Source organism: Rhamphochromis longiceps, linkage group LG7, assembly GCF_057381845.1.
Source record: "Rhamphochromis longiceps isolate RC_006_pf linkage group LG7, R_longiceps_female_GT1.1, whole genome shotgun sequence".
In the NCBI taxonomy this organism is placed as follows: Eukaryota; Metazoa; Chordata; class Actinopteri; order Cichliformes; family Cichlidae; genus Rhamphochromis; species Rhamphochromis longiceps.
The window spans coordinates 2960837-2972913 of NC_140563.1; the positions used below are offsets into that span (position 1 = coordinate 2960837).

At 42.4% G+C, this 12077-nt stretch overlaps 1 protein-coding gene across 7 annotated transcripts in view; it reads right to left on the minus strand.

The window, feature by feature from the left end:
- Positions 1–316: 316 nt before the first annotated feature.
- fgd4a (FYVE, RhoGEF and PH domain containing 4a) overlaps positions 317–12077 on the minus strand; it is a 55339-nt gene continuing 43578 nt past the window's right edge. For 3 of the 7 annotated variants that reach the window (XM_085411638.1, XM_085411636.1, XM_085411637.1), the window contains 14 exons: positions 9597–9990; positions 6266–6355; positions 6005–6150; positions 5618–5774; positions 5337–5475; positions 5168–5226; positions 4934–5080; positions 4381–4553; positions 4085–4115; positions 3912–3992; positions 3697–3822; positions 2880–3017; positions 2410–2550; positions 324–2313 (listed from right to left, as the gene is read on the minus strand). In XM_085411638.1, the coding sequence (XP_085267764.1) occupies positions 2050–2313; positions 2410–2550; positions 2880–3017; positions 3697–3822; positions 3912–3992; positions 4085–4115; positions 4381–4553; positions 4934–5080; positions 5168–5226; positions 5337–5475; positions 5618–5774; positions 6005–6150; positions 6266–6355; positions 9597–9990 (2086 nt within the window). In that variant the 3' untranslated portion in view covers positions 324–2049. Of the gene's footprint in view, positions 2314–2409; positions 2551–2879; positions 3018–3696; positions 3823–3911; positions 3993–4084; positions 4116–4380; positions 4554–4933; positions 5081–5167; positions 5227–5336; positions 5476–5617; positions 5775–6004; positions 6151–6265; positions 6356–9596; positions 9991–12077 lie in introns of all 7 variants that reach the window. The other 4 variants (XM_085411633.1, XM_085411632.1, XM_085411631.1 and 1 more) reach the window with 3 other exon arrangements.

Sequence of the window (12077 nt, forward strand, 5' to 3'; positions counted from 1 at the left end):
TTTTTAACGGGTAAAGACGAGGTTACCGTCTGCTGACATTTGATTAGCCTGTATTAATAGAAATGTTTTTCAAGCTTCTGACTCTCACAGTGACATTTTCACGCTGCTTTTTTTTGTTTTTTTCTAACAGCTTATCACACACATCACAAAGACGTCGACCACTGCTGTGCTGAACACCAGTGACTGATTTCACCTATTTTTACATGCATGTCTGGGTTTACTCATTTCAAACTTCTTATCAGGAGAAGCAAAACCAGGAACCAAAACAACAAGATGCTCTTTGTGAAAGTAGCATCACAATAGCTGACAGAAGTGGGCAAGTGTCACACTGAAACACACTGTACACCAGGCATTCTAGCGCCACGAGTCATTTAATCTCCCTTTTATTTTCTTTGAAGGTACACTTTATAAGACCGTAAAGTGCGTAGATTCTTAAACCTTTGGGAAAGGGACGAGAGGACGCATAAAAATCTAGCTTTTACATTCAGATCTAGCAGACAGAAGTTTTGTGCTCTTAGTTTTTATTTGAATACAGGCGACTGGGGGCGGGCGGAAATAGTTCAGAGAGGTGAGCACCAGCATTGAGCACGGGGGGAGGGGGGAAACGCCGTGGAAAATATAGGCACATTTCCTCACCACAGTCCATCGTGGACTGTGACTGATCTCTGTGACACATTTCATGGGTTGGTGGTGGAAAAAGAAAAAAATAATCTTAAAATAAGGGATGTACCGAATGCTCTTCTCAGCTGACACACGGAAACATTTGTCCCAGGTTTAACAGATCATGCTCGCGTAGTCTATAAATTACTTTAAATAATAAAATTAATTACAGCATTAAAAACACATTTACAGTTGTTGCACCAGCTTGCTATACCGATTGTGCTGCATATGCATCCGAACAGAAACCCTGACACGTGGATAATGACGATCCCTGCTCCTCTCTCTGTGAACACGCTGACGTGTACAAAGCTGCCATTTCAGATTCAGCCAACTCTGGGACTGACTGGTGTTTTCGCCCATCACAGCTACGTAACCGCAGGATGAGAACTAAATTTACATTTGCAGATGACGTTGCTCGGGGGAGGTTTAGAAATGCATCGAACTGCATGTCGAACGGAGTCTTCACAGTAGGTTGTAACTATTTTGTGAAAAAACACTGCTGTAACTGGACATATATAAAAATATCATCTTATATATCAACAATGGAATTATACACTCCATTAAAAAATTGGCATAGGATTAAAAATCGCATCCACCGGGCTCTACTTCTAACAGAATCCATCTTTACGTGTTAATGTTGCTTCATCTGTAAGTTTGTTTCAGATTAAAAGGTTGAAACTTTCTTTTGCTTTTAAGAGGAGAGATGAGACCATCATTATCCAACCACATGATCACTGTTACAGATTTGGAACAATCTCAACCAAAGAAAAGGGGAAATACTGTAAATTCTTTATAGCACATTTAGAGGTTTTTCTATTTAATAGAAACCAAGTCTGACTAATGTCTGTACATAAAAACAAAACTGTTCATTTAGGGAAAAAAACAAACATTTATACTGTACATGTACAGAGAAATACAGCACCAGCAGACTTAGTTGGACCACCTTTCCTGCTGTGATTCACATCCTCACAGGGTACTTTGTTAAGTCTGCGGTAGTCCACTGGCTCAAGTCCACGGAGAGTGATTTTGCGCTTTCATTAATAGTGCCTGTTTGAGGGAAGGCGATCTATCCTGAGGCCCCTCTGTTCTAGTGTTGATTGTATCAGAAGTGTCTGTTAGTAATCCAGCACAGCTCTAGCAGTGAATCTTGCAGGAGAAAATCCAGACGTTAACAAAGACACACGAGAGACACGAGGAGAGGCAGCTTATCCAGCACTTTGTTTCCCATGCTGTCTTTAAGATAAAGATTCGACGACAGAACGGATAGCAAGTGTTCGTATTTTGTGCATGCAGAATAAATCTGCACATCCCATCTTTTTATTTGAACAATCCAACTGCAGTTTGCATGTTTGCAAGTGCAAAAGCAGTTTGTTTGTAGAAAACAAGCCCTTATGTGTTATCAGTGCTGGCTTCCTCCGTGTTGTTGTTATCCGACACGCCGCTGCCATTGGTCTCGGGACGTTCCGGTATCTCTCCCTTCACCGCCACTCGAATTACTTTCAACCAGCGCTGCTTAAGTTCCTCGGTCTCAGCAGCAAAGTTGTGGGTGGACTTGGACTGGGAGATGTGGAAGCTTGCCGGTGGGTCTGTGGGCCGGGTGGTGTCGTCCACAGAATAACCCACCAGGGGTATGGTGCACTGTGCTTTTACATCCTGAGAGGAAAGTCAAAGAAGAGATCGTCTTCACTGTGAATGATCTGCTAAATGAACATATCCAATCATATTTTTGGCTTGAAGTAGTTGTTTTACCTGTGGAGCTCCATAGAGGTAAAGCACCAGACTCTCCTTCTCAGGGATGACACACCAACACTTCTGCCAAATTTTGCTCTTCTCAGAGTGCTGCAGGAAGCCACACATGATGCTGCTGTCTGCAAACTGACCGGCTTCAATCTGCAAAAATGCGCACAGATCAGCAAAAGAAAAAAACAAAACAGGAACGCCAGCTGATGTTATTTCTGTCACATGACGGTTTACTCGCATTACCACTTTAACTTTCAAGTGCACAGTCACTTGTTTTAAGTAAGTTAGCTACAACTATTGTAGTCTAATCCATCAGCCATACAATATATTCACCCTTCAACAAGCTTAGAATTTTAAAATTGTTGAAGCTGTTTCACTGAAATGTCTTGTTTTTGTTGTTTTTGTTATTCATCTTATCTTCGCTGATATAAATGAGGGTTCGCATTAGACAACATCAGGTTTATTCACTGAAAAGTCACCTCGAGAATGCCCTTTTTCTTGCCCTCCGCTATCGCCTCTCCAGTCAGGATGCAGTGGCAGTCCTTGCACACTTTGTTCATTTTGTTGCCATCGTATTCAAGCGGCGCTTTATAGTCTGAGCATTTCCAGCACACCACCTGTAAGAGACAGGCAGCAATATTGTTATCAATGATGATAACAATTTAGCAAGAGGAGGAGAGGAGAGAGGAGGAGAGGAGGTTTGGAACTCTGCAGTCACTGAGTTAGCAGAGCGGCAGCAGCTTTTACTCCCTATATTGCTCAACACTCTATTCTGTGAGTTTTTAGAGCAACTCATTTGTTCACAGATTTTTGTGGCTGAGCGTTTGATTCGATACACTTATGGCAACAGGACTGAAAACACCTGAATTCAAAGATTCAGAGGGGTGATCCACACATTTTGTGGTTTAAAACGTCATTAAATCATCATTCGACATATTTGGTGGAATAAAACATCACATAGGCGGTATCTGGGTATTCCCAATTCAACTAATGGGGTCTAACCCAGGGGTGGGCAATCTCAGTCCACGAGGGCCGGTGTCCCTGCAGGTTTTAGATGTGTCCTTGAACCAACGCAGCTGATTTAAATGGCTAAATCAGCTCCTCAACATGTCCCGAAGTTCTCCAGAGGCCTGGTAACGAACTAATCATGTGATTCAGGTGTGTTGACCCAAGGTGAGATCTAAAACCTGCAGGACACCGGCCCTCGTGGACTGAGATTGCCCACCCCTGGTCTAACCTCTCTACCCTGTAGTGTGCATACACATGCATGGCACCCACAACAGAAACATTACTCACGTAGCCGCAGGCTCTGCAGTGGTGTCTCCGACGTGTAATAGCATTGAAAGACTCCTTACACTTCATACACATTGTCACTTCGTTGTCACGAATCCAGCGCGGCGCGCGCTTTCCCAGCTCAGCTTTCTGCCATTAAAAGAAAAAAAGCCCACTCACTGTGGCAGCACAGACATGTGTGGGCAATTCAACTCTGTGCAATTTGATCCAACACTGACCGACACTTCGTCCATGTCTTTTAGTGCATTCTTGAATGACTCGTTTTTCTGCTGGAAGATCTCGATGATCGCCTGGAAAGCCTGGAAAAGAATAAGCACGACAGGGGGTGTCACTTTAAATTTGTTTGAAAAAACGAAGAGTTAAATAGGAAAATCACCTGGAAATTACGTACCTTGATCCAGTCAGCCTTGTCTTGCTCTGAGCTGATGAGGTGGAGAAAACAGAAACAGAATTCAGTTTAACACATAAAAGACAAGGATGCGTTCAAATTAATCTGTCACACAACAGCAAAAGGGCTGAGAGCCACTGATTTACAGGATCTGAAAATGAACACCGGGTGTAGTCATTTAGCAGCCGTTTCATACATATAACATTGTTTTTGCACTTTTAACAGAGTGCTTAACACTTGGGTGCTGAATGGAGAATTTAACTTTTGCATATTGTGTGTTAATGCTCGAAAAAGAGTACCTGGCCTGGAGTTCAAGTGTCCTCTCCTTCCCAGACACTTGGAAGGTATGAGGGTAGTCCTCATTGATTGTTTCCAGGACCTTCATCCCATCGATGCCGATTCGAGTCCTCACCGTATATTTAGGACCTCCCAGGCTGAATTTCGGGACGCAGTATAACAGCATATTGTTGAACTAGGAGAAAAGGGGGAAAAACCACTTTGCAGTTGAGTTATGCAACCATGTAAGCTGGATGCATCAGCACTATTGTAGTTTAGATTTCTGGGCACAGTTTCCTTCCTGAGGGTGAAAACCTAAAACTCTGCAGGTAACCCGAATCACGCACACGGGGCACATTCTATGTTCAGCTAATTAGAAACAGACACAAGTTAATCACATCATCTGGCAATCTCAGTAATTGAGAGACTTCTTCATGTGCCTCTGATGTATCCTTACACAGAGGTGGTCCTAGCAAGAAATGATTCACTTGTTTCAATTGACTGATGCGGGCAAAGTCTCGCCTCAGCATATTTCCCCGCAGTGTCCTTCATTATACAAGAAGGTGTTTCTCTCACCAGGAAGAGGTATCGCTCCATTGCTGATGTGTTCCTGGCCGCCAGCTTCAGGATGTGGCCCTCTTTGATGAACTCGTTGGAAGGATTAACAATGTCCTCCTCTTCACCCAGCATCTCGTAAATTTCCAGCAGTTTCTTTAGATTTTCCTAAAAGATGAAGTTATGTTCATCTTAGTAAATGAGAAACTGTTAGAGAGGATCTGTATCAGCTGGCTAAAGCCAATCTTTACTTACAGACTTTCTTATGGCACTGTTGGAGTGAGTAGCTGCTGTTCCAATAATCTCTAATGATCCTGAAAAAAAGGGCAGATAATCCAGAAACTTAACAGAATAATTTTAGACACCCTCAGTGAAATGAACCCGATTCCTCACTGTGCAGCGTTCAGGTGCCGTTCCTACTTACTTTCTGCATCTCTTCGATCGGGGTCGTCCTGAGGCAGCTTCTTCAGGTAGTCTTTAAGCAACATCTCATATCGAGGGACGCGCTGCACTGGCTCCAACATGTGATGCTGAAGCGTTAGACACCCACAGATCTCTTGACTCTGTCCAGACAGAACAAGAAAGCTTTGATTTTCCTTTATCATACAAATGCTTCGTAACACAACAGACGCTTAAGCATAAAAGCCACAACACGGTATGAAAATGCATATTTTCCTTTACTGGACTCTGTTACACAGTGCATACCTGTATCTCCTGAATTATAGCCTTAAACTGAGGTGAACGGTCTGTCCACTGCTTCAGCAACTCCATGGCTTTATCGAAATTCTTCACATATTCTGCATACATTTTGAGGAAGGGTGTGAGTTTCTGCAGGATGTCCCCAATGCGAGGTTTAGAGTCCCTGCAGGAAAGATGTGGGTGGGGTTGTAAAAGTAAAAGATCTAATTTAGTACAAAGACAGTTTCTTTGTAGCTTGCACTGGCTGAACCGTCCATTTTTATTCCTTGTACGTGTACATGTATTAAAATAGCTCCAAAACTGCTGATCTTGACCTCATGCATCATCAGCGCAGCGGTACAAGCAGCTGCATCAGCACATGTATGAGCACTAGTTCGAGTAGCTGAATCTCACCATTCTCCCATCCGTTTCTCCAGGTCGGGAAGCAGAAACTGGCTGTGAAAGGCGTGGATGGAGGAGATATTGGAGAAGATGTTCTTTACTACGTCCACAGGGAATGTTCCCTTATTGGCCTCCTCCATTAGCTTAGCACAAAACTCCTGAAGAGACATATACAGTGGCTACAAATTAGGGTTTCTGTTCTGCGCAATGTTAAACCTTTTACAATGGAAAATGGTCAAGAAAACAGAAGTGGCCTCTCGCTGGGTTCCTCACCTGGTCCAGCAGGTTCAGTCGAGCCACGTAAGCCTTCTCTGTGTGCAAGAGCTCGCTGGCGATTTTAAATAGTTTCTGTTCGTTTGTCTCCTGAAAAGAGAGAACACACACACACACACATGTGAATTCGTGCATTTCTGGCTATAGCACATGAAAGTCTTGCCATTGCCATGTAAAGTACCTGCATGCCGATTTGCAGTAAAATTGAACTGAGATTATTCTGGGAATTATTCAGTTACTAATGTGTGAAAGTGCTATTCTGCTGAGAGACGAACACATACAGAGTCACATCATTTACTGGCAACTTAACAGCGTCTGATACTTCTCTAACAATGGCTTTGTCAATTCCCACATCTTTTTTTGAAAGCGTAGCTTCCCGTCCCTTTGCTAGTTCCCTTTGCAAGATTTCGTTCACAACTCAATTGAAACTACAAGAACTGTGTGACCAGTGAGCGAGACAACGTTTATAGCTGTACATCTACCAATGTGGGTTCAACGCACTGCTGTTCACTGCAGCCTTGTATTCAGCACAGCTTTGCTGTTGTTACACACACCGGCAAGCAGCACCTGTGTGTGTTTCATTAACATGACGCTAACAGTGAACTGATGTGGTGCTCGAGGACCTTCGAATGGGAAATGAAAATGTGGAAGAAGGGAAACAACACCAAATCCAACAAAGTTACACGTCTGTATAAAACTAAGCCTCAGGCGAGTGGTTAGTAAAGCCACGAAGCCGTGACAATAGCACACTGACGCTCACCTGAAAGGTTCCAGAACAAACTTTAGGTACACTCATTATTAATGCATCCACATGCCGATCATTGTTTTTTTTTTTTATCAAGTTCTTTGTTTCCCAAAAATACAACTTTCACAATAAAAAGACATTATAGATAGCAAAGTGCACTGGCCAGTAGAATCACTCGGATCGAGACATATATATATATATATATATATATATATATATATATATATATATATATATATATATATATATATATATATATATATATATATATATATATATATATTAATATTAGGGGTGCAACGATACTCGTATCGATATTGAACCGTTCGATACAGTGCTTTCGGTTCGGTACCCATAAGTATCGAACAATACAACATTTTTAATTTATTTTATCAACTTTCCTTCTGACGATGCTGTCTGTGTGGAGCACTCAGTTGATCTGCGCTCGACAGTGCAGCCTAGGCGGAGTAATCGAACGGAGATTCACTGAGTGCAGCGCAAGCTAGCGAGACAGAAGTTAAGCTCTCCTTGCAACATGGACCTCCCCCACCCTCATTCAGATCTGGCCTTTGGAACTATTTTGGTTTTCATGTGACGTATGACCCTGAAGGTAAGCGAGTCATGGACTAAAGTAAAACAGTATGTTGGATGTGCCACGCAATGCTCAATTACATGGGTGGGAGCTAGTGTGTTAGCGCAGTTAACTCGTTAACGTGTTGGCCGTCCAGCCCCATGCACGGGGTGATCCGCGGTAGCTCGTTAACGGAGATTTCCCGTGTTGTGCCGTTAACGTCATTTCAGATTAACGCTGACAGCACTCGTGGGAACACAACGAGTATGACTGCACGTTTACTCCGACATCATCCTAGTGCAAAGACAAGTGGAAGCAGACAAAAACAACAAGCAGCATGCTACAAACTTTACCCGAGTCATTTAGACAGCCGTTAGCACAGGATTCTCCTTATGGGGACCTGATATGTTTAATATGCTGCTGAGAATATAGCCCAGAAGAAGCGTATAGTATAGCTTTTATTTTGAAAAGAGACGTTTCTCTGTAATAAACTCTCTTTTCCAAAGATGAGTGATTTCTCCATCAGATTAATTTTTTTATTACTTTGTTGTTTCAGCAACATTAAATTTAAAAACTGTACTTTTGAGTTAATATATATACTTATAATTTTAATAAATGACAAATTAAAAAGGCATGAAAATTTCTTTTTGTATCGAAAAAATATCGAACCGTGACACCAAAGTATTGAACCGAACCGTGAATTTTGTGTATTGTTGCACCCCTAATAAATAAATAAATATATATATATATATATATATATATGTCTCGTATGTATATATATATACACACACACACCATTAAATTGCACGTTCTGACCAGCAGTAATCACTTTACTCGAAAGTACAGTACCTATACAGTATAGTACAGTACTTGGGTAGGCTTCTGTAAATATGCTACTTTAACTTTAAAACACAACAGCTATGTTTTACACTTTCAGATGAACAGTTTACATTCTATTTCTAAAGATCGCACTTCTCCTGCCTTGGAAAAAACTTGGCGGCTCAAAGTTACAACTTGTTATTTGCATCACTCACAAAACATGAATTCAGTTTGTTTAGCAGAAACGTATATTGCAGACTAAGTATTCAACTTGTGGTCTGTGGCCCATTTTGCCATTGTAATGCTTTTGCTTTGAATGGTTTGAACAGAAACTACATTGAATTTATCCACCCAAATACCAGTCCCATTAAGTGTCCCGGTGAGTCATGACAGCAGAGCAGCATTAACAATGGCAGGACTTCCTCTAAATCAACAGGAGCTTGTTAAAACACCTGTCACTTCCCTGTCACAGGTCACGTCAAACTGTAGCTCCATTAGCAGCTATTAACGCAACAAAACCAAATCTGAATTGTGGGTAATGTTTGTAAAATGAATCACTGTAACAAGTAAAATAAGTACAATGTTAGTCTGGGTTTATTTGCACTTGTTGCTTCAAGAGTACGGAAGAAACTAGAAGACATCACTTAAAATATGTTTCTGACTTTTATTTAGTTCGTTTTTAAATGGTAGGACTTGTAGCAATGATGAATATCTTTTGCACAGCAGAGAGGCTTTTCCTTTCCCACAACGCGAGATTACCCAGCTGTCTTTGTCACTGTGAAGACTGAGATTGATCTGAACCTGAGATATCTATAATCACCAGACAACAGCAGGCAAAATGGGTTCCCATGGGAGAGATTACTGAAGCACGGAGTCAGCTGCTTAAATGTTGACATCTGTTTGCCCTTCACAGAAAAATACCCCACTGAGACACACACACACACGCACAAAGTGCTGAAAGAAATGCATACACTTCCCCTGTAACTCTATCCTTACAACGTTACAGTCACCCAGAGATGAAGTAGTTCACATGATTTAATCATACTGAAAGCTGAGAAAATAAATAAATGCTGAGAGTTTGTCTATCAGAGATGAGTCAGTGCAGCAAGGCAGCTTTAATGTATTACATAGCAGGTAGAAATGCGCAACACTTGGGTCCCAGGAGCACAAAGCAAATGCTTAAACTCAATACGTACCTTGTGGTCTGTGCTCCCTTCTTCATTCTTGTGCTCGCCTTCTGTCTTAGCATCAGTCTCCTCATTCTCAGTCTCGTTACCAGTCCTGTCCACGTGTGAAGGCGAATGATCATCGCTCTGTTCCGAGCTCCCCATATCTCCATTTACAAGCTCAGCAGTCTCTGTCCTCACACTTTCATGCTTCTCCTCTGTATCCTCCTTCTCCTTCTCGTTGTCCTTGTCCATCTGCACTAGCACCCCGTTCGCTGCTTGCCTGTTGGCATCTTGTGTCGTGGCCGCCGCAGAGGTGTTCCTGCTGGTCTCCGTCTTTGGACATGCACGGTGAGCTGGACTGCAGTTGGCAGACTTGTTGATGTGTTTGAGCGGTGAGCTGTCTCTCTTGTTTTCTGTGTTGCTGGAGGAACAGAAGAAAAAGCAAAGGAGGAAGTGGCTCAGTCTGGGTAAGAGTGTATAAAGGGCTAACTAACAAACCTTCCCAGAATAAGAAAATAAGGGAGGGGAAAAAAAAAAAAAAATTTAGAGTAGGCTGGTCCATACCTTCTCAAGGTGACATATTGACAGAGTGTGGTGCACAACAGCAAGCAGAGAGCTTTTGCACATGAGTGTGAGAGTTAAAAATAAACCAGTAGAGATGCACAAACTTCCTGCTGTCTTATTAGGTTGCTGACTGAGAGCTGAGAGGAAGTGTGAGTAAAGCAAAGGGGCACAGTAACGAGGAGCAACAGAGCAATAGGAGGAGCAGAAAAGTAAATCACCACTACTCCCGAGAGGTAGATGCTGCACTACTTCCCCACACATGGAAAACCTACTTTATACATTCTGCTGCGAGGCCTCTTTTATGCTTAGCATCCAAATGAATGAAATGAAAAAACAATTTGCAGAAGACAACTGACACGCAGCACAGAAATGGAAACTAGATTGACAACAATGTGTGTGTGTGTGTACAATGTCACCATTCAGCTGCTCGACATCCTGTACCGGCAGTCGGTGCAGCTGTTTCCCAGCAAATGATACTCCACACGTTCAGCCAAACAAGAAGCAGCAACAGTAGCCACTGTCTCTCAGCTAAGATTATCTGAACTCAGTACAGTACATTAAAGGCAAAACTGTTAGCAGATTAAAAAAAGTTACCATGTCTATATCTGGAATCTAACGTTTACCGATGCAAAAAACAATCAACCAACAGATGACTTTTTTCTCCCTGCCCAGTAGAAACAGGAAGTATCAATAAATAGAGGAAGAACAAACAGCTGGTGAAACACCCGACAGATGAATGTGTCGGGGGCCGTCACCCACCTGTGGTGTGGGAACATGAAACTATCTTTTCACCACTCAGAGTAAGACTGACAGTACCACAACTAGTGGGCGAGATACTATTTAATACAGTATTCAGAAACAATACAGCCGCATCACTTTGTAGGTGCACACATCACTTCCTCCTTCCACACAAATAGCACAGCAAGTGTTCCAGGACATGACAGTGTTTCAAAACAGGCTCAACCAGACACGAATTAAGAGCAGCTTCAGTTGCAGTGTGGTCGTCGCCTAGCTGCCTTTAAGGCAGCCAAACCTTGTGAACCAGATTAGTACATTAGTAGGTTAATTCTGTTCACAGAATCTGTGTGAAGCGTTTCTCTTCTTTGAGCTCCAGGGCCACTGGAGGGATAATCCTCACTGCCCAGGAGTGGCTGAATGAAATAGATGCACCAGATTCCTCTGATTAACCTCATTTCACACCAGAAAATGCGATGAAAGGTGCAAAGAAAGCCTGTAGACCTGGGAGATTTTTAGAGATCCAGGCCAGAGATGAGACAGATTTTAGTGGGCTGCTACTGCTGCAGATTGCATATTTTAGGGGTGCAACTGTACGAACAGACAAGGGCACCATTGTTGTGCCTCTCACCGCTTGCAATGGGCCTCCCTCAGAGACACAAGGCTGCAGCTACAGTGCAAACTTTCACGAGTAAAGCACAACAAGTTAGACACAGATCAACACTGGAAAAATCTTACAGAATCTAACTCACAATTTAACTATGAGGCAACAATATCAAAGTATACACATTCGTCAAAGATTTCCTACCTCATCCTCCTCTCGCAGCACCGAGTTCTGTCCCACAACCAAATGTGGACCCGTGTTTCCCCTCGCCTGTACAAATCTCCTTTCATCCCCTTGCTAACACTTAGCTCAGCAGCCACAGACTAATCTCCACTTACTCTCTCTAATGACTCTCGTCCGACGTACAATCAATGAGTCGCGGCTGAAAACTTTGAAACTTCTGCTTTTTTATCCTTGAAATAGTTGGTGTAGAAAAGTTGGGAAAGACCAATTTCTGTCACTGTGATTACAACAAGCCAGAGATTTATTACAAAAGCCAAGAAGTTACAAAGATGAAATCTTTCAACCACATCAAGGCAAAAGCTGCTAATTCAATCACACATTGTGACGGAGTTTTAAATCAGCAAAAGCAATAACAGAGGCTT